General features: G+C 42.0%; 1 protein-coding gene across 1 annotated transcript in view; it reads left to right on the top strand.

Annotated features, from left to right (window-relative positions):
* Window positions 1–6,753: 6,753 nt before the first annotated feature.
* LOC149870887 (broad substrate specificity ATP-binding cassette transporter ABCG2-like) overlaps window positions 6,754–24,769 on the top strand; it is a 41,900-nt gene continuing 23,884 nt past the window's right edge. The window contains exons 1-8 of the mRNA XM_090037049.1: window positions 6,754–6,973; window positions 8,951–9,010; window positions 9,645–9,759; window positions 11,619–11,771; window positions 14,129–14,286; window positions 15,303–15,454; window positions 17,722–17,838; window positions 19,303–19,550. Of these exons, the coding sequence (XP_089893175.1) occupies window positions 6,762–6,973; window positions 8,951–9,010; window positions 9,645–9,759; window positions 11,619–11,771; window positions 14,129–14,286; window positions 15,303–15,454; window positions 17,722–17,838; window positions 19,303–19,550 (1,215 nt within the window). The 5' untranslated portion in view covers window positions 6,754–6,761. The remainder of the gene's footprint in view (window positions 6,974–8,950; window positions 9,011–9,644; window positions 9,760–11,618; window positions 11,772–14,128; window positions 14,287–15,302; window positions 15,455–17,721; window positions 17,839–19,302; window positions 19,551–24,769) is intronic.

Raw genomic sequence — 24,769 nt, 5'->3', positions numbered from 1 at the left:
GCTGTGGTTTTTTTTTTTGGTGTTATGTTTTCCTATTTCATCATTTTGGATGTAATTACTTTAATATTGTTCTCAAAGCATTAATAAAACAGTTTTACTGAGAGAGTAAGTGGGTGCATCCACACGTGCTATTAGAGCAGAGCAATAAACTCTGGCACATATCGTGACAGTTTATTGCTCCTGGATACTATGTTTGAACATGCGTCTCAGACCACAGAACATTGAGCCAGGTCAGAGCAGCCCCAGCTAGTTAAGGGCCTGGGGGAATCTGCCTGCCAGACCAAGGCTACTCGAATCGGACTCAGTGTGCTGGGGAGGGGCTGGCTGGGACATGAGGGTGATCTAGCGTGAGGCCAGCCAGCAGGCAGCACCCTCATGCCCAGCCAGCCCTGTCAAGTGTCTACACAAGTGTTGCTGCAGACTAAAGAACTCCACTGCAGGAGTATGTGTATTTACAACTACTAACCTGTGGCGGAGTTAGTTTTCTAGTAGGGCCGCAGGTACAGACATTGAGACTTTACTGAAGAGCTAATAAGGCAGCTCCACAGTAAATATCTTGTGTAGATGTGCTCAGTGTATTTTATCAGGTTGTTACTGCATAGTTATTCCCTGTATAACCAGGAAGTTCAAGACTTAGCAGCACTTTGTTAGAACTTATAAAAAATTGGGTAGCAACACCAGTGGCTCTACATTGAGCAATTCAAGATAGCTGACCTTTAGAAGTAAACTTTTCCAAAGCTCCGTGGTTGCCTAATTCTCATTTTCCAAAGCAATTTAGACTCCTAAAGAACATAACTGTCATATTGGGTCAAAGCAAAAGTCCATCTAGCCCAGGAGCCTGCCTCCAACAGTGGCAGGAATGGATACTTCAGAGCAGTTGTTCTCAACTTAGACTCAGGGCACCCCTTGGAAAATGCCATCTCTTAGTTTTCTCTCACTTTTGATTACAGAAAAATACTAGCACAATTCTTCCATTACAAAAAACTTAGGAAGACCACAGCAGGCCAGAATGTTTTTGATACCCTGGATTCCTGTTTGAAATCTCTAGCTTTATCTTGTGAATCGTGCTTGGACTCCTAACAGTGGTAAGGTCCCATTGTGTGAAACCAGCCACTTTAGTGGGAGAGCATTGAAGTCGGGATCTCTAGAGCAGTGGTTCTCAACCTATTTGCTGCAGTGGGCCACACTTGCAGCTTTCAATGTGTTACATGGGCTGCACCTATGCACAACTTACTTCCTGTGTAAACATTTAAAAAATGTGTTGTATCTGTTACCTGGCAGAAATGAAGGCTGTCACATGGGCCATGGCCCACAGGTTGTGAACCACTACTCTGCAGTGATCTATTCCTTATTCAATACCCTCCCTGGCATCCACTGTTATTGGCTTAGATGCCAGAGGAGTAACCGCAGCATGGGCCTACCTAGAATTTTGAAAAGGGGATGCAGACAGGTGCATCACCACATATGCAACAATATATAGTCTCCTCCAGTTAAAAAGAAACTAGCTTCACTAAGGGCCCTGCCACGTGTTCAAGTTAAAGTTGATCAAAACCAGTATAGAGTTGTTACACATTTCCAAGCACTAACTTTGCAGCTGGTCAGTTCTTTTAGTAGCTGAGACTATCTGAGGGGTGCTTAGAGTCTGAAAAGGTTGAGAACCACTGGCTTATATAAGTGAATTTAGAGACCTCGAAGAAAGAAAACATTAAATAAGGCTTTTAAATTCATTTGAACTAATTGCAACTTTGTAGTTCATGAAGTGTTTTACTTGCAGATTACAGACAAGGTTATTTGGGTTAACCTGAGACCAACTCAAATAGTCGGAAACAAATAGTTTCATAGTTTCTAGGGTCGGAAGGGACCTGAGTAACTCATCTAGTCCAACCCCCTGCCATGGCAGGAAAGAGTACTGGTGTCAAACGACGCCAGCGAGGTGTTCATCTAGCCTCCTCTTAAAGACCCCCAGGGTAGGAGCCTGCACCACTTCTCCTGGAAGTTGGTTCCAGATCCTAGCCGCCCTGACCATGAAGTAGCGCCTCCTGATATCTAACCTAAACCTACCCTCTGCCAGCTTCTGAGCGTTATTCCTGGTCACTCCTGGTAGTGCTTGGGGGAACAGGGACTTCCCCAGTGCCTGCTGGTCCCCTCTGATTAGTTTGTAACAGGCCACTAGACCCCCTCTCAGCCTTCTCTTGTGGAGGCTGAACAGGTTCAGGTCCTGTAGCCTCTCCTCATAAGGTCTGCCCTGCTGCCCCCTGATAATGCGAGTGGCCCTCCTCTGATCACTCTCCATGTTGTCCACATCCCTCTTGAAGTGCAGTGCCTAGAACTGGACGCAGTACTCCAACTGTGGCCTGACCAGTGCTGCATAGAGGGGGAGGATCACCTCCTTGGACCTGCTTGAGATGCATCTGTGGATGCATGACAGGGTATGGTTGGCCTTCCTGACTGCATCCCCACACTGCCAGCCCATGTTCAACTTGGAGTCAATGACAACTCCAAGATCCATTTCTGCCTCTGTACTGACAAGAATGGAGCTCCCCAACCTGTAGGTGTGGTGCCAGTTGTTCCTCCCCAGGTGTATCACTTCAGAAAAATTACTTTCAGATTTTGGTTGTTGTTGCTTTTTCTTTTGGTAGCTGGTCATTTCTTACCTGGGGTAAATACTTTGTGCATGTAGCTGCTCTAAATTAATTGTGGTTAACCAGTTAGTAGCATGCTAATGACATTACTATATGTAGCCTCTTGCAGGGGCCTAATAGGCTAAGGACCCAGGTCTGTGCTAGGCAATTTGGGTGCAAGCAGAAGCAAATTAAACTGCATTGGCATGGGTGAAAAGCAACCCACATTGCTGTGCAAGTGGAGCTTTGTTACCACGCGAGGTGGAAGCAGGCAGGAATCAAAGTGGGGTACAAGGGCACCCCCCACCTTTCTGGATTCCCCGGGCTCACTCTGCAGGGAGAGGTGCCTGGGGCCAGGCCGGCTCTTCGCTGCGCCCCCTCTGCTCATAAAACGCCGAGATAAATGTCTCCTCGGTGAAGTTTCCATTGTACCAACCGCTAGCGCCTGCAACACATATTGGACACAAACACACGCGACCCTAAACCCGCAAGCTGCACGGCTGAACAGCCACATGCTGCCATAAGCCACCACGCACTACCCCTTCCCTGAACCAGTTACTCTCGCCTCACCGCCCCGCCCCTGCCATACGGGCGCGCGGATTGGCTGGGAAAACTGTCCAGCTGGGCTGCGAACCAATCACTGCAGATCTTGTGGGAGGGGCAAACAACGGGGAAGCAACAATCCCACGCCCCACCTGCTCACGCTCCAGCCTCGAGTGTGCGGCGTTTTCCCCTCTCTCCAACCAGTTCCCGACCCCCGCGCAGGCGCATCTCACGTTCTCTTTCCGCCGCCGCTGCCTCCTCCTCCAGCCCTGAAGGCGCGAGGTGAGTGCAGGGGGCGGGGCGTCAGGCAGCCCCTCTCCGCAGCGGCCCCGCCCCTCGCGCACTCCAGCCCCATCCTCGCCCGCTGCCTCTTGCTTAGTGCCTGAGGCAGGTGGGTGCCGCGCGGACTGGCGCGCCAGGCGGGTGAAGCAGGGGCCCCTGACCACACACATGGACCGCCTGCCTGCGGGCCCAGGGGAGTACCCTGTGCTCACGCTGGCTGCCAGTGCAACAGTAGCCAAAGCGCTGTTGCAGGCGGGCAGTACCGGGGGGTTCAACGTGCCCCATGTGAGATCTGGCTTCTTGTTACACTTCATAAAAGGTTTCAGGGGCAGCAAATCCTGTGGTGAAAGTGCTAGGCTGGTGCCCTGTAAAGGAAGGGCTTTAATGCTACAAAGCTTCAGGGGCTAGTGCCCAGCAATGGTTAGGTGTAGGCACTGCCTTGGTGAAATGTGAAGGATTTGTCGCCCCTTTGGCTTATGGCAAAGCAGTCCGTGGTGGTGCTGCTACAGCGCACCACAAGGCCTATTTAATGCATATCAGTAATACGGAATCAAAACCTGTGGTGGAGGTGCTATCTTTTATTAGACCATAATAAAAGATGCTACCTCTGCCACAAGTTTGGACTCCTTTTGCTTCTAGACCAATATGGCTACAACCTGGATACCTATCAGTAGTGTGGGACTTCTGCCCAGACAGCAGCAGTTATCCCCTGCTGTTAAGAAAGGGGGCCATGAGATGTTTGCCCACTGAATTAGTGGGACGAATAGAAAAAGGGAGAAGTGTGAGGGGCGCAGGTTCAAAACAAGTGTACCAAGGGGGGAGGGGAGGGAGAAATCAAACAGGGTACACCAGGCAGAATGTACTACATGGGGCTGATGGGCACAGGAGGCACATGAACACCCCTGGACCAAGATTTTTGAATTTATCTATGGGAGAGCCCCTTTCCCCATCCTCCAATTTCTGTAAGGGAGGAGATATATGAAAAGGGTGGGTGACTGTCTTCAGCTGAACCAAAACTATACCATTTTGGGCATTTTGTGATAATGGTATCAGTCACTTGATATCGCAGATTCATATAACATGGAGGAGTGGTTTCATGTTAGGTGAAAACTTCAGTTAGTGACCTGTCATACTCCAGTGAGGGGGTAATGATGAAGCAGAATTATGTGACTGGCTTGAAAAAGTGGAAACTTATGTTTCATTTCAAGGCTTTATCTGAGGCATGCTAAGTTATTACTGAGAGAAGTGCCAACTGCTTGAGAAAACCCATTATAGAACTAGGCCAACAATAGGAGACTAGCAGTTACCAGTTGAAAAGATTTTAGTTTTCTTCCACCTGTAATGTTCCCAAAAGATATAATTCTCATCTTAAATTGACAGTATACTTGATGGTCAAAAGGACAAGTTATCTTTGCGCCCTGATTCATCAAGAAGTTACAAAAATAATAGTTTTGATGTGAGAAAAATTCACAGACCTTACAGCAAGTTGCCCTTTTAGAAATATTTAGTTCCCATTTCAAGTGAAGATAGATAATTTGCAAAAAAAAAAAAAAGATGGCAAGTAAAGCATATAATCAACTGCAAAGTTACAATTATTTAAATAAAATAAAAACACCCCCCAAAGCCTTATCTGATTTCTTTCTTTGAGGTCTCTGAATTCATTTATAAGCCAGTGGCTCTCAACCTTTTCAGACTCAAAGCACCTCTTGATAGTCTCAAGGCACTCCTTAGAAAGTGCCAGCTCTTAGTTTTCATCCATTTTTGGACTACAGACAAAAGATAGAGCAATTCTTCTGCTCAAAAGACTTCAGAAACACTGCAGTGGGTGCATCTACACAAGATGCTTGCTGTGCATTAGCCTAATAATTCCATGATGCTACTGTGGTGAAAACCATACTAATCGCCTACTGCACAGTGTTATTAGGCTAATGTGCAATAAATATCACTAACTGTGTACTGACACTACTGCGCAGTAACTCTAGGTACCATGTATTTAGTTAGTACTTTCTTAAGGAAGTACTAAACTAAATGTGCAGTATCTAAGTTGCATTAATAAACATGTAGATGTGCTCAGCAGGTCAGAATGTTTTGGACACTGTGGATATCTGTTTCAAATCTCTTGAGTTTATCTTGTGAATCATGTTTCACACCAAATGATGCTACCATTGTGTGGCACCTTGCAGCAGCTGTAAAAGGATGTGAAGGCATCCCAGGTTGCAATGGTACCCTGACTGAGAATCACTAATATAAGCTTAATGTTTCCTAATTAGTATTACCCTCCGAGCCATCAGTTTTACTCTCTCTCATTCTCTGCTACTTGAATATAATACAAATAAGAGTTTGGAGAGCCCAAGGAGAGAGAGAGAGAGAGAAATATATAACATAGAAAGTATCTTTGATTTGAAGATGTTTGAAAATCTGGTGTTGTCTTTTTCCTGAAACATAACTTTGTTTGATGTTTGTATCAATGCTTTGGCTTAACAGGGGCCAATCTTTTTGGCAAACATGCCACAAATTAGTGCCACACCCTCCTGGAGTGCCACTCCAGTCCCCTTCCTCTGCCCGTCTTGCTTAGGTTTCTCCTCCCTACTCTGTGCTCCTTACCCCTGTAGTGCAAGTAGGATGGGGTGACAGGGGCAACCGCCCTGGACGCTGTGTGAAAAACTGGCATCTACTCTAGTTGTGTGATTGCAATCACAGCAGAAGTAGCAACCAGAAGTAACTGCTGCTCCTGTGTGCAGCAGCCACCCCAGGCACCTGTCCGTCTCCTTATGCTGCTACCTTGCCCGATCTCCTGCTCAGTTTTCTGCTTCCTGCCTAGTACTCCCTACTAGATCTCCTGTTCTGTCTCCTGGACATATCTGCTGCTGTGCCACCTGACTCCTCCCTGATCCGTCACATCCCACACACAAAGGTTGCCCATGCCACAGGTTGGCCACCCTTGTTTTAGGGTAGTTTCAGAACCGGAATCATTCTTTGAGGAAAAAGGTGTCAAGTAGTATGCTGGTGCTGAGTTTTGTAAAAAAAGGAAACTTGCAGTTGGTCAGGAAGTATTTCAATGGCAGCTGTAAAATAATGACAGTCAAATTTCATATGTTTAACTTAAATCTTCCTGATATTGGGTAGCTGGGATTTTTCAGAGTAAGCTAAGAGAGCGCCATGATTTTTACTGTAAGTGTAGTTTCATCCCATAATAAAATATTAAAATGTAAGATATTTTAGCCCTTTTTCTATTGATGTTTTGTTATGGATAGGCTTTTGGTAAATTTTATAGCAATGTGTCTTTGTTATATGCAGCAATAATCTCCCTGTACAATGACAGAGAGCGAGTCCCATAGCCGCAAGCAGATGCTAGAACCAAATGTCAGAGGCTGTTCAAGGGGACATGATCACGCCTCTATAGAGGCACTGAAGTTTCCTGCACAAGCCACTGTGACCTTTCACAACATCTGCTACAAAGTAAAAATGAAAACTGGGCTTTTATGTTGGCAGAAAACTGTTGAAAGAGAAATCTTGAAAGACATCAAGTATGTATTTTAGTATCAAGCATATTAACTTAACTTTTCTTTCCAAGGAGGTTAACAAACCTCATTCAGCAAACAGATGAATGACAGATGAAATAACTGCACAGCAATACAATTTTGAAATTCATACTTTCAGATTTAGTTTTAAAAAGTTATTTAATACTGCATAGATACCCTTCTTGTTGTTGCACCCGTCAATTAAATTTGTCTTCCAGTTTTTATTAAGGAGTGTGTACACGCTGCTGATGCCTTCTCCAGTGCAGGAAGGTCTGAACGTCCATAGTGAAGACTTAGGTATTGCAACAGTGGACAGATATTCTGTCATCCAGTGACTTTTCCAGCTCCAAGTTAGGTGTCCAGGCTTCCTTTTATATGCATAAGAAGTTAGGCTGGCACATAAAGAAACAGGAGCCTAGGTAGCCAATAGGAAATGTTGAAGAGAAAGATGGGACCAAGAGAGTGAGGTACTTGACTCCAAATACACAGTTATGAATCTTCCTCTGGAATAGGCGCTTAAGTCAGGTCACTCTTTGTTCACAAAACACTGAGCATGAAAGCGCTTACTTCCTTTTATGCAATTGCCCAGCTGTTCTGGGAGGTGAGACCTTCATTCACAGTTCCCATTCCAAATTATATAGAGGACAAATTTGAATGTGGGTATTCCACCTCTCAGAAGAGTACATGTATTTTGTAAGTTAGACATACTCTGAGCACACATCTATGAGATCAGGCTCCACAGGCAGCCCACCACTTAATTTGTGAATCCCTCCAGAGCTAGGTATTAAGCAGCTTAGAGCTTTTAAGATTTACAGGGTCTACGTTTTCCTAATAGCAGAAGCACGTAAGAGACTTTAAGGTTTATTTGCACAATCAACCTTCTGCCAGTATAGCACAGTAAAATCTTCTAGTGGCTACATAGCCAGAGTCATTCATGAAGATGGTTTAGCTATGCTACTAGGAAAATAAATGGACCATCAGTATAGGTATATCTACACCATCAGTTTTGCAAGCATAGCCATGTCAGGCAGGATTCCCCCACTCCTCCTCTCCCCCACCCCACACACCTGGTTGACAAAGCTATGCCTACAAAATTTTGTAGTTGAGTCCAACACTTCCCAAGTTATTTTGACCATTCAATCATTGTTTACTATTGATGCTTCTCACAGACCAGCACACACTCTTTTATCAAACTTCTGACTGAAAGGAGTGTGTGCAACCCACAGATCAAAGTTTGGGAATCACTAGTAAAGATCAAGCTTTAGGCAGGAGCTGAGTAGCAGTTTCTTTGAATGCCAGTAGCATTAAAAGAGTGGCTGGGCATCTATTCCCCCATCTTGTCAGTCTCATTCCCATAATGTATTGAGGCCTGATTTTTGGGAAACCATTTACTGAATGGTAGAAAATACCCAAATAAAAGAATTTTACATAAATGCAAGAGGTATCTTCCTTTTGAGCCAGGTAACTTTCCAGAGTTTGCCTACTGGCAGCTCTTCTCCAGCCACATAAAACTCCTCAGACTGAGCTTCTTCAGCCCTTATAGGAATCAGGTGTTCATAATCCTATCTACGAGGCCCAAACAATTATTCTAAGAAGTCTCTGCTTTAGAATAGGGCTGGGTGGTCCAGGGTCCAGTCTAAAAAAAGGGTTAACCAACTGTTGCTGTGTGCTTAGTGTACAACTAGGTATAACTTTTATTTTTATTTTACTATCTATTTATAAGATAAAAGCATTAATTGTAGCAACAGCATGAAAAAATACTAACCTTTTACTAAGGTAAAAAACAAAACAGAATAAAAAACAAATCCACTTCTGAAATCGGCATGTATTTGTTTATGTTACATACATCAGTAAGGGATATTTAATAGTTTCTCAATGATTTTGTTTTAATAATACAATAAAATGGAATGGCCTTTAAAGCAATTCATTTTCACACAAAATGAAAATAAAATTAATTTGGGAAATGCTGATTTTGTTTTACAGTGGGATTATGAGACCTGGGCTTAATGCAATATTGGGACCTACTGGCAGTGGCAAGTCTTCGTAAGTGTTGTGGCAACAATAGGATTTCTTTTACCTTATGCATATTCCTCATATAGAGAAATCATGACAATCAGAAAACATGTCTGCACACTATTACGATTGATAAACAGATCAATAGAGGCCACATGTAAAAAATAGCTTCTATCCAATAGCCTTTGCATGTCCAAATTCTATTACTGTTCACCTCAAAAGCTATTCAAATTTCCATGCTTATAACAGATTTTTTGATGTTCAGCTACATAGCTAGGAGTGCATGTATCACATTTATAATGTGACACGTGTCACATTTATAATGCATAACTAAGCTTTGGGACCTTTTCTAGATAATATACGTAGGGTAGGACTTCAGCTGTTCAAATATACTAGCGTGATTGCAAATGGTTCATGAAAAATCTGAGATTTATAAACCTGGGATAAAAAGTCAGGGATTTAGAAGTTGTCTTTTGCTTGAGGTTTGGGCAGGTTAGTACAAGAGAGAATCTGGGGTGATATTTTCAGCACAGAAACTGCATAAAAATATGCACCAGATGATGCTAATTAGTTTGGTATGGCAAATTTACCTTTTACCTGCCCTGCCTTTGAAAGACTTACTCCTCAGAACCCTTTTTGGGAGACTGATTTTTCTTCTTTCTAGGCTATTAGATATATTAGCTGCAAGGAAAGATTCTCATGGGCTGTCTGGAGACATTTTGATAAATGGAGCTTCCCGGCCTCGCAACTTTAAATGTATTTCTGGATATGTGATACAGGTAAATAAGCCTGATGTTTCAGTCTTCTACTTTGGAGACAAATTCTGGATTAAACAGCCAGTGATGAGATTTACAGTATTGTGGTAGTGACATAAGGCCCTCATCATCTGGTTTCAACATTTTGTGGAATTGCTCCTTTTTTTTGGTCTCCTATTGTAAACAAGCACCTCATCCCACAGATGCAGCATGGTCTTGTCCACTCACTAATACAGTGGTTTTCAGCCTGTGTGGTCTGTGGACCCTTGGGGATCTGCAGACTATGACAGGTCCATGAAAGCTGATAATGATCAGTCAAAACTATGTGAATACCCACACTTACCATTCAAAGGGGTCTGCTCCTCCATTCAAAATTTTTTAGGGGTCCACAAATAAAAAAAGGTTAAAAACCACTGATCTTGTATATTGCTTTGGACATCTTCTTACATTTCCCATCTGGATTTGACCTGAATTTGAACTTATATGTATGCATATCTAAGATCATAAAACAATGTTAAAACTATTTCCTCTTTTCTGTCTCAGTTGTTTTGTTTCTAATTATTTTTGGATATATATGATGATTGGTAAAATCTTGCAAGAAAATGATATACGGTTATTGATTTTTTTCATTTTTTTCTTTTTATACAGGTATTATTTTTACCTTTTCAGTTTGCCTTACAGTCTCAATCAGAACTAAGGGTCAGTTGTGCCCTCTAGGCACTCACAAATTAACCTAGGTTATAGAGAAGTGTTTTTCATTTTGTCTGTTACTCACTTTCTACTGTTTCCTGCTTTGCTCTTTCATCTTCAAGTTACACTCTTCAGTTGATTCATTTTGGCTCTAAATACGATATTATGGAAATAATTAAAAAACCCAACTATGGTTAGAGGGGAGGTAATCTAAATAGAGCCTGTTCAGAATGAGGCCAGTATTGGAATTATAGCTGGCATTGTGCTCATTAAATGTTGTGGTGGACTGTGGTGGAAAAAGAGTGATCAGCTTTTTAATTAGCCATACTAGGTCTGGAAGTTTGTAAAGTGATCTGCATTCTCTTATTTAAAAAAATATAAATTATTGAACCTCAAAGACTTAAAATACAGAAACTCCTTCATACTTTGCCAGACATCATACAGTGATAGTTTAGGATCCTGTTGTAATCTGTTTTAAAATCAAATATTGTCCTAGTTAGTAGAAAATGTTTTCTGGCCAGTAAAGCCCAAATTCTGATCCTAGAAATAAGGATGCAAATCAAAGTAATCCTGTTAAAGTCCATGCATTTACTTGGTCTAGAGATCAGAAACTGATCCTAACAGATTTTTATCTTTTGCCATGATATTATTTTGTTCATATCCACCATTGATAGAGGGCAAACAGAAGAACAGTGCTTAATGCCTTTCTTATTCTCCTGTCCACATGAGGAGGAATGATGGACATTCTAGTAGCACTTTTCCCATCATCATGTAAGGAAAGCAAGCTACAAAGGGCACAGGAAAGCCCCATATCCAATGGGAAATGGTTCTCAGTGAAGTCCTGGAGAATCCTATTAGTTTGGATTCCTCGATGCAATGGATTCCCATCCACTGTGGGGGGGTCAAATTTTTCAATTCTGAGGGAGATCCATGACAAATATGGCCTTGGATTCCTTGCTATGATGAAACTCTGTGCATCCATGGGATGCAGTTTCCTGGTCTTGGAGTTCTGCCCACTAAATATGGCCTGGATTACCTAGGTTTGAGCTTCCCTGTCCTGGGAAATCCCCACAGACCATAATGCCACTGCCATCCACTATAATACTATAACTTTGCAGTGCATGATCTTGATGTCAAAAAGGGAAAAATGGAGCTTGAAACCAAAACTAGCTAACATTTTTGTATCTCCTAAGAATGATGTGGTAATGGGGACCCTGACAGTGAGAGAAAATTTTGAGTTCTCAGCAGCACTTCGTTTACCGACTTCTGTGCCTGAACAGAAAAAAAAAGAACGAGTTAACCAGATCATCCTGGAACTGGGTTTGTCCAAAGTGGCAGATTCCAAGGTAATGGCATAACAAGTCAAGGCATTTACTATTACCAAACTAAGAATTTAAAATGTAATTTCAAATCAGAAATTTCTGACAGTTGAGGCAACTTTAAAGTGTTTCCCCTACTAAGTTTGACTTCTGAAAAAAATTAATTGTGGGTTTACATACGTAATATTTTGCAATAATTTTCACGTTACATGTGTTAATTTACAATTTATGTAAATTACAGTTTACAAATCATATAGACAATTATGGATTCCAAAAAGGAAGCTGGGTTCTTTCCTTTTTTTTTGCACATCGTCACCAATTATAAAGGTTCTGGCTGTGAATTATGCCTTAGCAATATTTTGTAATCCAATTGCGTGAATGGGGGATTCAGAAACTTTACTGATTGGCTCAACAATTGGAATTTAGTAAAAAATTCTGTGAAAAAATGATTTAATAATTTCATAAAGAAGTAAAATTTAATACAAACATTTTTTCTTGAACATAAATATAAATGCCTCTGCATATACAAAGAGCAGATCTGTCCTGTAAGAAGGTGCATTTTTTCATAATCACTTATCAGGACTGAACTACTTTCTGACTCTGCTCCCCCAGATCCTACCAATTATTGTACTATCTATACACTTGTAAAGCTGGATATTTGCTCACCTTCACCTTAATTTGCCTTATAGTGTGGTTTGGTTTTCCCACTCACTAAAAGGGTCCTTCATTTAACTTGGTCTTTACTAGCACTACTTTCTGAACTCTCTCCTGAGTTTCCCATCTGACTATCACCTGATCCTTTCCTGCATCACTTATTAGCCCCTGACCAACCTTACTTCTGCCAGAAGGTGACAGGCTCTGTGGATGGGGGGAGAGCAGTGGTTATGGATACACCTTGACTTTAGGAAGGGTTTTGATACCGTCTCCCATAATATTCTCATTAACAAGCTGAGGAAATACAGACTAGACAGAAGTATGGTAAACTGGATACATGACTAGTTGAATTATCATGCTCAAAGAGTAGTCATCAATAGTTCACTGTCTAGTTGGGAAGAGGTATCAAAGTGGGGTTCGCCAGGGTCAAGTATGGTTTGTCCTGGGTCAGGTATTGTTTAATATCTTCATTAATGATTTGGATGATGGGACTGAATGCAGATTTAGCAAGTTTACAGATGACACAAAGTTGGGTTGAAGGTACTTTGAAGGAAGATCCAGAATGACTTGGATTGACTGGAAAAATGGTCTGCATTCAACCAGATGAAACAAGGGCAAGTGCAAATCCTGCACTTGGGATGGAATAATTGCATGCACAAATACAGATTGGGGATCGTCTGGCTAAACTTAGTGCTACAGAGAAGGACCTGGGAGTTACAGTGGACCATAAGCTAAATATGAGTCAATAGTGTGCTCTTATTGTAAAAAAAGCCAGCAGCATACTGGCTTGTATTAACAAGAGCATCACTTAAAAATCAAGAGAAGTGATTCTTCCACTCTGTTCAGCACTGATGAGGCCTCATCAGGAGTACTGTATCCAGCTGACAACAGTCTTCAAATACCTGAAGGATGATTATAGAGATGATGGAAATAGACTGTGGTTTGTAGGGGACAGGACTAGGAGCAATAGACCCAAACTACAGTAGAGAAAAGTTAGGCTGGAAAGTTGGTGGAAGTGTCTGATTATGAGGGTGATAAAGCTTTGGAACAGGCTACCTAGAGAAGATGTAGAATTATCATCCATGGAAATTTTCAAGAGCAGGTTGGCCTTGATGGTTTAATGAAGGATAATTGTGCCTTGAGCAGGGACCTGGACTAGATGATCTCATGAGGTACCTTTAAGCCCTACTTGGTATGATCCTAGTCATGCCTGTCATTTTTGCACTTCTTGTGTGTCCACAGCTTTTTATGCTCTGGACTCTCTTCCTTCCATTCATGTGATTCATGTTGCTTTTTAAATTTGATTCTTTTGCCCTTGACTTTTCCATAAAAGATTCACTTTACCAAACCCTAAACATGGCATATCCACAGCAACTGTTTCCTTCATTCCTTCTTTAGCATCTGATGAAGTATGTTGTTGCCTAGGAAAGCTTATTCCTTTTTCAACCAGTCAGTCTCTTAGGATGCCTGTAGATGTGCAGGATGTCTGCTCCGACGCCCTGTAATTACAGCATGTTCAAGTAGATTTGATTAATTGAGTCTGTTGGAGTGTGCTAAATATTATTTTGATGGGTTTTAAGATAAACCATGTAAATGTTTTATGTTTCATTTACATTTTAATATCTGATCTAACACCTGAAGTACTAATATTTTTCTGCATTTTGACATATTTAACAAAATTATTTACAAAGAAACCTTATTCTTAGGACATGATACTCTATTTGCACTAGGTTGGCACCAGTATAATTCGTGGCGTCTCAGGGGGAGAAAGAAAAAGGACCAATATTGGCATGGAACTTATTACTGACCCTGCAGTCTTGTTCTTAGATGAGCCAACAACAGGACTGGATGCCAGCACTGCCAATGCTGTCTTGTTGCTCTTGAAAAGGTGACTGTAATAGAATCACTAGGAATGGAGCATCCTTTTGGATAGAGATATATATACTCCTCACTTGCAATTATAACATTAAATTACATGTACACAGCCTTTAACAGTCTCCTTGGTTTATCCTTGGTTTATCCCTATTTAAAGAAAAGGCAACTGCAGGTTTGTGCACTTTCCTTCTAAATCTGCTTTTAGGGGATCAGGCTCTATCTTCTGTCCCACAGCTTTCAATGCACAATTGACAGGGTTTTCTGGGCAAACAAGAAAATCATTTTGAAGGTTCTGCCTAAGGGAAAAAAATGTAATATGAACATTACACCCTCTGTTATCTGCCCTGCACATGTTTTTGATTTGGAGGACATGCTGTACCTCATGAAGGAAAGTCACTGTAAGTTATCTCAGGCTACACTTTAGTAATAACAAGGATTACTTTGTCCTGTAGGCTTGGGAAATTACAGTCTGAACAAAATCTGATCATGCCCATATTTCTTTTTGTCATGCCTAGCAAGGGCTTAGAATTTACCCCTTTTAATTACATTTTTGCTCCATCAAAGTTTTTAAAAAATATATATTTTTTTACCCTGTGATGTTAGATCTATTTTATATTAATATAAATTGAAGCCAAGTGCTGCCTTTTGTTATTTCTTCTTGGAAATTGTCTAAATTTTTACCTCCTTTCAGGTCTCAAATCAATAGCAGGATAATGCAACTTTAATTGTACATCCTGAGAATGCTTCATTATAAGAAAATAACATAGGCATTGAGCCAAATTCTAAGATGTTTACTCCTTGTTTTATTCTATTTTCACTTAAGCAATTTTCTGCTGAAGTCTATTTCCTCACATAGGAATTAAGTAAAAATTGGGACTGGACCTCAGTGGTTTACCCCAATGTACTTGTACCTCTTCATAGTCATGGGTATGATTACTATTGGCCATTGATAGCAGAAATAAATGTAAAGGTGAAAAGAAAAACTAGAAGGGTTTAATATGTTTCTTCTATTTCTTCTGTTGCATTTAGGATGGCAAGACGAGGGAAAACAATAGTCTTTTCCATCCATCAGCCCCGGTATTCCATATTCAAATTGTTTGACACCTTGACATTACTAGCTTCAGGAAGGCTGTTATATCATGGCCCTGCTCAGACAGCTATGCAGTATTTCAAATCTATTGGTAAGCTTTCATAGGTAGCTTTAGTCACAATGTTGGGCACTGAGAAGAATCATGCTTAAGACTTCCAGCACATTATGTTTCGCATAAATAAGGAAACAAAACTTATTTTTTTAAAATCATTTGGTTATTAAAGAAATGAAAAGGATACATAGTTTACGTAGGCAATGATTCTTGAAATTGTAGACTATAGTATAAAATGTATATTCCAAGAACAGAGTGGTCATGTGCCGTAATAGCTAATTATTTTCCCATAGAGTTTGCACCAAAAGGGTCTATCATATGGAACACTATTAAGAAATAACACTTTTAAATATTTAAATAAATATTTCCTACCCATACTTTCCGATTCAGATATTGTAGCCATGGTGTGAACATGTTTAAAATTATACATACATTTTTCCCTGTAGGTTGTGCCAAATCAATTGGATAGGCAGGTTCCATAGTCATTGGTTCTCTGCACAAGGAAAAACATGCTTCCATATCCCATATTTTTGCATATGATAAGGACTTTTCAGCAAGAGCACATTAGCTGTTAAAAATGAAATAGACAAAAATGCACTAGGCACGATCTTGTAGGTATGAATCTTGACAGATTAATATTCATACCTTGAATTGCACCAAGAAATGGCAATTCTGTTCAGACTTTCCCTACCACCTACAGGGGTGGATCTAGGATTTCCCAAAGGAGGGTGCAGGAGCAATAACCCATACTGCAGTGGTGGTTGCACCCCCTGCTCCCAGTCTCCTCCACTCAGTTCCTAACATGGGTGAAAATCCCCCTTCCCCTTCCTGCTCAGAGGCATGCTTTCTCCCCTCTTTTTCTTCCTCCTGCCCCCTGTCTGCTGCTGTGGATTTCTCCACCATTTGCAGGGTGGGGAAGCTCCAGAGCCACCCAGGTTTAGTGCAGGCTGGGCTCAGCTGAGGAAGAGGCAGTGACAACAGGGTGGCTGGAGAGTAGTTCTCTCTACCCTGCCCAGTCCCAGAGCAGGTGTGCTGCCACAGTCCCCATCCCCAGCTGAGCCAAGCCTCTGTGCGGCGGGCAAGAATGGCTCTAGTGTTTTCCTGCCTCTGAACAATGAGGTTGGGGGAAGGGGCAGGGAGGGGACATGCCTTTGAGCGGGGAAGGGAGAGAGAATTTTCATCTGCTTGAGTTACTTTAAAAAATCCTAGGAGGCTCCTGTGGTACGGTCTAGTCCAAAAGGAAAGGGAAAGGGTACAGCTGTCCTGCTGCACCCCCTCTGGATCTGCCCCTGAGCATCTACGCTAATAGGTAGTGGGAGGCTACATTCAGAACCCATTTTAGTTTCTACACCATAGGCAGGCCTAACTTTTTATCAGTTTAAAAGAAGGGGCGGGGAGGTGCTGCCCAGAAGCATGCCTCAGCTGTTATGAGGTAACTGTCACATCTGCAATACAAATGAGCTGAATGGCTGTAATTTTAATCTTGATAAAATATTTAAATTGACAATACATTTGTTTTGTTACAGGAAGATTAATTTGTAACAGTTGCATTGTAATGGCACATACCAATATAATTCAGTAATCAGTATAATTCTTACATCTGTCTATACCTTAAACAGACTTTACAGGTAGCCTTATGGGAACCCCCCTTTAATAATCCAATATGGAAGTAAAAAAGGCATAGAGAATTGTTGTAAGGTTCACAAAATAGAAATGATCCCAAACATTGAACAAAATACAGATGGCCAAAGGCACTTCAGATTACTAGTTCTTCCTGAGGATTTGGAGGGTCAGGGATTCAGCAGTATTCTCAGGTATTGAATTTCATTCATAAATTATGGCCACCCCTTTTGTTAATGAAGTCAACACCTGGTAAATAAACAGTGACTAAGTCCCTCACATGCTTCTGTTTCATTACTCTGTTTTGGCTGAAAAGTGTTTCAGACAACTCAGTATCTCATTCAAGCCCCTGCTTTGGACAGAATTTTAAAAGCATAGGGATCATAGTATCCAAATTCAGATTTGAATGTTGTGACTGATCCCTATATCTCTACAACCGAATGAACCACAATTCTGGAGCCAAGCATTCATGAAATTTAGATCTGATTCTGAAGTGTAAAGTTCTGGCCCACTTAACTTTTGGCTTCATTTGTGCTCACCTTATTAGATAACAGGTTTAAATATCGAGGAGATATCTAACTGTTTTCCTTTCAAGGTCATTTTCCTAATTTTGCTCCTTGTCTATACAACACATTTTTATGATCTACTGAATGACTTTCTGTGGACTTGATATTATTTGTTTGTAGGTTATGAGTGTGAGCCATACAACAATCCTGCTGATTTTATCCTGGATATTATTAATGGAGACTCAACTGCTGTAACAGTGAGGAGAGCAGACTTTACCAATATGCCCAGTTGGTCAGGTATGATTATTTTCCTTATGGGGAAAAGGAGAATTTTGCATTTGTGAAAAATGTCTTGAAAAATAGGCAAGCAAGGTTCTTTGTGTAGATGTGATATCTTTTATTAGACTAACTTGAGTTGTGATATCACATCTACACAAAGAACCTTGCCTGCCTATATGGCCTTGGACTAAGATGGCTACAACCAAAAACGCAGCAACATGTTGAAAAATATATTTTTTACCACCCAGATAATTGAAAATATGGATTTTAGCAATTTTGAAATGATTCCAGAATGTGCAAATAAGTGAGAAGTTACAACACATTAAGAGCTGAGACAATCATCGTTAAAATAATTATACTTCAGATTTCGTAAGCACTGTTTCCTATCTTGCATTCAAAGTTACTTGTGGATACAGTTAAGAGCGGGGTAAAAAATGCAAACTCCTTATGGAAGCATAAAGAGAAAACGATAACTCTTAGTTTTTACTCTACTTTTTTACTACAAACAAGAATTAAGCACTACTTCTGTTGTAAACAACTCAAAAGATCACAGTAGGTCAGAATGTTTTTAATACTGTAGTATGAATTTTTGTTGGCAATCTCTGAGTTTATCTTGTGACTCATATTTGCATGCCTAACAGTGCTAACATTCTAACATTGTGTAGCACCCTGGTTGAGAATCACTGCATTAGACATTTAACAGAGAGGCCACATCTATATTAGTAAAAATTGAACTTTTGATTCCTTATCAGTGCAACTCCATTGGTAACAGCAATCAGAGAAGCTGTTGTGTTAACAAGGCTTAGGTGTTTTACCACAGTCATCTAACATTACTTTGAGAAGAGCTTTATATCATGGTGTTAAGAATACTGACTCCTGGCTGCACTTCCAACATTGCACTACCTGATGGAACTGCACCTGGACTGAATTATGATATTGATGATTCCTTTTGTGGACAGAGTCCTAGAGAAGTGAAAGAGAAAAATGATAAACCCCTGAGCACAATTCTCAACATTCCCAAAAGCCTAGTTTCAACAGATATAATGACATAGATTCTGGTTCATGACATGTGCATGTTCTACCATACACTGTCTTGTTACACTATCAAGAAACTCATTTCATCTTGCTTGCTTCATTTTACATTTTCAACCTTGTTTGATGTTTGTAGATGTAGATCTGATCTGATCTGATTTTGAATTTGGATCTATGCTGGAACTTTTCCAAACTTGAGGTGTTCCTTGAGCCCAGTGTAGACATAGATACAAGGTTTGAGGTTTGAATTCTGATCTGTATTGTCCTGAAGTTCACTATGTTTGGATTCAGGACAGTAATTTAATGTCATTTCTATTTTTTTGTTTGTTAAGTAACATTTAGGAGATGATGTGTAGCATTATTGAGACAATAGGGGAGGAGACCCTTCCAAGTACACAAACTGCCACAAACCTTTTATATCCTTACTGCAACTACATTTTTCTTTTGAAGCTGAAGAGACCTATGAAGAGGTCAGTGGTGATGACACTATTGCAAGGGCATTAGCAGATCTGTATTCCAGTTCCTCTTACTACAAAGAAACAAAAGCTGAATTAGAGAAACTGCCTTTGGAGCATAAAATGATCAGTTCAGATTTTAAAAAAATCACATACAGCACTTCCTTCTTTCACCAGCTCAAGTGGGTGTCCAGACGTACATTTAAAAACTTGATAGGAAATCCACAAAACTCCACAGCCCAGGTAACTGTCGTGAATCATTAGAATGAGAATATTCATAAATATATATTGTCATTTTACTTAAGTATTTACCTTACTGGAGTTGAGCTTTACTTGAGTTACATTTACATTATTTGAGTTGAAGTATGAAATGCTTGTTTCTAAAAATTAGACAGTAAAATAAAATCCAACTGCTTAGCCTTTGAATAGACACTTTTAAATGTAGAAGTCCTTACATAGGTCATATTTACAAAGAACCCCATAACTCATTTATGCTTTTTAAAACCGCTCTTGTCACTCATGCTAATTACCAGTACCTGGGATAGAAAAATATTTTCTCCTACAGAATCCAACATAACTACATAATTTCACTATGCAATAAGGTCAGAATGCTATATGTATGATAATAGATTTATTTTAAAAATTGTGATCTCAGAAACAAATTAGATGAAAACCTATAGTGTGTACACAGGCAAAATTCCCAGTAGCCTTAGTGAAAATAAGATTGATTCTTTAGGTTAGCACATCCTACATTTATAAATGTGGTTTTTATCTTAATCTTTGCAATTAGTCCCATTGATTTAAATGGGAATACTCATGTTAAAGTAGTGAGGGTGTCATAGTCTGGACCTTAAATTATTACTCTACGTTTGTGATACCTCTCTAGATTTATCGTAGTGTAGATATGACAAGTAATTAAAGATAGCGATAATAAAACATCAGTTTTATTTACATTTGTCCATCGTATTATAGGTTTAGAATGAAAATTATACATTTTTCTTTTTATCTAATCTTTACATAGCACATGTAGTTCTGGAGCAGCAAATGGTACAATGTATACACTACATTAAATTGGTAGATTTAGGACATCCAGTGATGGCATCCAGTGATATGTTTTACTGTTACTTCAGCCAGATCCAGCTACTCCCATAAACAGGTGTGCTGTGAGAAGAGGAGGGTACTTGAAGCCTTTCTTCACTTCCCCTTCTTCCTCCCTTTTTATGATCAACAAAATCATAGGCTCCATAACAAGGAGACTACAGGGATTCTTCCCTTTTTGTTCTGATTGCAGTTTCATGCACCCTGTTGTAAAGGGGAGAGAGGAGAGGCAGATAGGAAGTGGGATGCGGGGCCCAAAGAAGGGCACAGACTTGCAGGGGTCTGTGGAGCTGGGCTGGGCTGCACCACCAAGGAGAGGGGGGAGCTGGCTTGGCTCCACAGAGCCCCTGCCAGCTGGGACCCTGCACTCCTGCCACCTGGCTCTGGGCCCTGCCAGCAGTGGCCCTGGGACACTGGTGCAGGCTTTGTGCTCCCGCTGGCTCCCGCACCTACTCACTCCCAGTGCCCCTTGGCCCCAGAGTACAGGCACGGGGTAGTGCACAGCCCTGACCTGCTGCTCACTGGCAGGGAACAAGCTGGTGCTGAACGTGGGGAAGATCAGCCCCTCGCCCACCCGATGGCCAGCACTCCCTGCTGCAGCCACTTTCAGCCCACATGGGGTTGTCCTGAACAGGCACAGGCAGCCCCATGCAGGCTGCAAGCAGCTACAGCATGGGGTGCCGGCCACGGGGTGGGTGAGGGGCTGCTTTTCCCTGTGCTTAGCACCAGCTTGTAACCCACCCCGCTGCTAGCCTGGGCCCTGTGCTGGCTCTGGGCTCACTCATTAGGGCCGCACGCGGCGGCAGCAGCTGCAGCCCATCTGCTTGCTCTGCCAGGCAGCGTTTGTTGCCACTGCCTGTTCAGAGCTTGCTGAGCAGCCCAGAGGCGGCAGGGGCAAACACTGCCTGGTGCAGCAAGCAGGGGGGCCACAGCTGCTGTTGCTATGCACAGCCCCAATGGGCAAGTCTGGAGCTGGCATGGGGCCCAGGCTAGCAGCTGGTCTGAGCTACAAGCTGGTGCTGAGCATGGGGTGGGAAAACCGGCCCCATGCACGGCGCCTCGCACTGCAGCCACTTAAACCCCACCTGGCACTGCCTGTGCCTGCTCAGGACAGCCCTGCGTGGGCTGTGAGTGGCTGCAGCAGAGAGCGCCAGCTGGGGTGGGGGGAAGGGCCACTTTCCTCCGTGCTGGGAAGGAGCAGGAAAGGAGCCCAGGGAAAAGCTGAGCCTGGGGAAAAGCGGCCCCTCTCCTGCCCTGTGGCCAGCGCTCCCTATTGCAGCCGCTCGCAGCCCATGTGGGGCTGCTCTGAGCAGGCACAGGCAGCCCCAGGCATGCTGCGAGTGGCTGCAGTGCAGGGCACCAGGCACAGGGTGGGCAAGGGGCCGCTTTTCCTCATGCTCAGCCTTTCCCTGGGCCACTTTTCCCCGGGCTCCTTCCTTGCCTGGGGTCCTCCCCTGCCCTCCTCCCTGTCCCTTACCTGAGGTTCCAGCATGGGGCAGTCATGTGGTCCCAGGCCATAAGCCTCTGCTGGGTCTTCTGGCTGGGGGGCAGGGCTGGGCAGGCCCTGCTATTGTGGGAGCCCACCAGGCTTCCCCTGGGTCCTGCTGCCCTTGGTTCCTATCATTTTCCTGTCACAGAGGAAACAAGGGCAGATAAATATTGATTTTCTAAATTTTTTAGGGGCCCTGCGGGCTGAATAGAATGGCCTCATGGGCTGGATGTGGCCTGCAGGCCCTATTTTGCCCACCCCTGCCCTAGAGCAAAAAGACATGTTCTATCAGAATTCTTTGATTGTGGACAGATATAATGCTCAGATATTCTAAATGCACTTAAAGCCCGCAGAGTCAGGAGGTGCAGGCCATTTAAGACTAGCTTAATCTTCCTGAAACTTTTCAAAAGCACACCAGGAAAATCAAGTACTATTTTGAGCCAATCTTCTGGGAACTGGCTCAGTCCCCAGGTCAAGTAAGAGTCCTGCCCCCTCATTTGCCATCCCCACTCTTGCCACCTCTCCCTTCCCCTTTGTGCTCAGCAGTATGTCACTGCACCCCCTCTGGATCTGCCCTGGCCAGGTGATGAGGGTCTCTGTACTCTGGACCCCCCTTAAAATCTCTGTAGCTTTTCAAACCCTACCTTGAAAGACATGCTCTCAGTTTCACTTCCCTGCTAGAGACCCTGCACTCAGGTGCCAGGCTCATCTGGGGTGAGCACCACGAGTAGAAGAGTTACCGGATACTGAGGCAAGCCACACAGCTCCAACCCCTGCCCCCCAGAAGCTGGCAACTCCTCTGCTCCTCTTAACACAAATGAGCCTGAAGTTCAGGGTTTCTAGCAGGAAGGTGAAATTGACAGCTTGGTTTTCAAGTCAGGGGTTGAACAGCCATTGAGATCTTGGAGGTTCTCAGTAGCATATAACCCCTTGAGAACCACAGGCAGGGGGCCATAGGGCCCCCCCAGGCCTTGGCAACCCTTCCACTCTTTCCTGGACATCTTGATGGTCTGGGTTGGCTTTCAGCAGCAGTGCTGTCCCTAAAAGATGTGGGTTCTACTTAGAACCCTTAGCAGAACATGTGCAGACACTTCTATTCAGGTACAGTTGTTAACTAGTTCTCAATCAGTGGCATTCTTAAAATGGTTTAAGTGTTATGTCTGTCTGTACCCAAAGAACTGGAACATCTCATCGTTCCCTACTCTGACCTGTGCTTAAATGGCACTATCAAAGTATTTGGAGGCAATTTAAAAAAAATATGCAAGACTTTTCAAATAGACAAAATGATTACTATAGGCAAAATCTATTCTGAAGATCTGTGTGTGTATGTGTGTGTGTGTGTGTCTGTATGCTGATATTATGGATATCCTTAATAATTGCTTTGTAAAAGCTTGACCTTGTGACAAGAATTATACTTTCTAGAGCTTTATAATGCTCCAGGGTTAACGGTCCTGACTTTTTTCTCACAAGCCTTTCTCCCAAACATCATTAAGAATGGATTTTCATTCTGTAAGTGGTACATAATTAATGAAGTCCTTTTTACTAATCTGCTTCAATTGGTCTTGATTTGATCCTTTTTTCCCACTACAATTGGCTTAGTGGCTGAATTATCCCTGACATTTGATCCTTTCAGCAGGTTCTTAGCAATACAGTACCATGGATCAAGTGCTTTATAGTGGAAAGACTCTTGCATCCCACATGCTTAAATATGACTGAACTGCCTGATACCATAATTCTTGCTGAGATTTTCATCACTTGTTCTTATTCTTAAAAACTGTTGATCTACAGATTTTAAGCATCTTGATTATATCACTAAACCTATTGATATGTTTTTATCTGTAGGAAAAAGGTGTGTTTTGGTTTGCTTAATATTTACAATTGAGCTGCAATCTAGAAAGCTTTAAAAGACTTTTAATTATTATATTAAATTATTAATATGGTTGAAGTTTTCTCTTAAATCCAACACTGAATCTATTTTTAGACTTGGAAAAAAATTGAAAAATCTAATTTCAAAAATAATTTTAATAGCAATTTGTATCTACTATGGGAAATATGTACTCATTATAGCTTTAAAAACAAATTTCTTTTCTGCTTCACCGGAGGCCTTGTAGAAATATTCAGTTTGTCGTGGAAGAGTCGCTACTCTTCCAGGAGAAATCACAAATTTACAGATGTTCAAGCTTTTTCTCCCAGAGTAAAAATGGCTGCTCCAGGAGAAAAATAACCTGGGTAACAACTGGTTAAATCACTCCTAGGAGAATTTATTCTGGGACAGTGAATATCTGTACATGCTGTGCTTCTCAGAAAAGAACATAGTCCTCCAGCATTGTCTCTCCCCACCCAGAGAGACTGTGTCTCTTGCTGGACTTTGCTGCTCCAGCAAGGAGCAGAACATGTTCCCTTCAGAATATCCATATTGTGCTACAGGAAAACACAGGTTAAACATGCACAGTTTGGTTCAGTCAGTCGGGACTGCTTTTTGCACTGCTGCCATCTGTTGCCAGGCAGACTAAGTGAGCCTGCAGAGCATGCTGAGATGTGTGCACAGGGCCCCCATCTGGCTACACAGTGTCAGCACTGTAACCTGTCTGCTCTTCAGGGCCTCAGCGTTTGAATGACTGTACATGTGGCTCTGGGTAAGTTTCTCCACCAAGAGAACAAACCTGAAAGGATTATGTGAATGTGTGTACACAGCCAGAGAGAAAATCAGTCTCTATATTTCAGCAAAAATGTCTGTTTTCTTTATTAAGCTTTGTCTAATTAATTAAAGGTCATTGGTGTAGTTATTAAATATGCATTATTATTTATTACTATATTTATTTGAACTGGGATGATTCAGAGACCTCATTAGTAAATAAGCTGTGAAGATTTATTT

The sequence above is a fragment of the Crocodylus siamensis genome, chromosome 2, assembly GCF_052110815.1.
Source record: "Crocodylus siamensis isolate JL-2025a chromosome 2, ASM5211081v1, whole genome shotgun sequence".
NCBI lineage: Eukaryota > Metazoa > Chordata > Crocodylia > Crocodylidae > Crocodylus > Crocodylus siamensis.
Note: the sequence above shows the minus strand (reverse complement) of the source record. Positions and strands in the feature narration are given on the sequence as shown.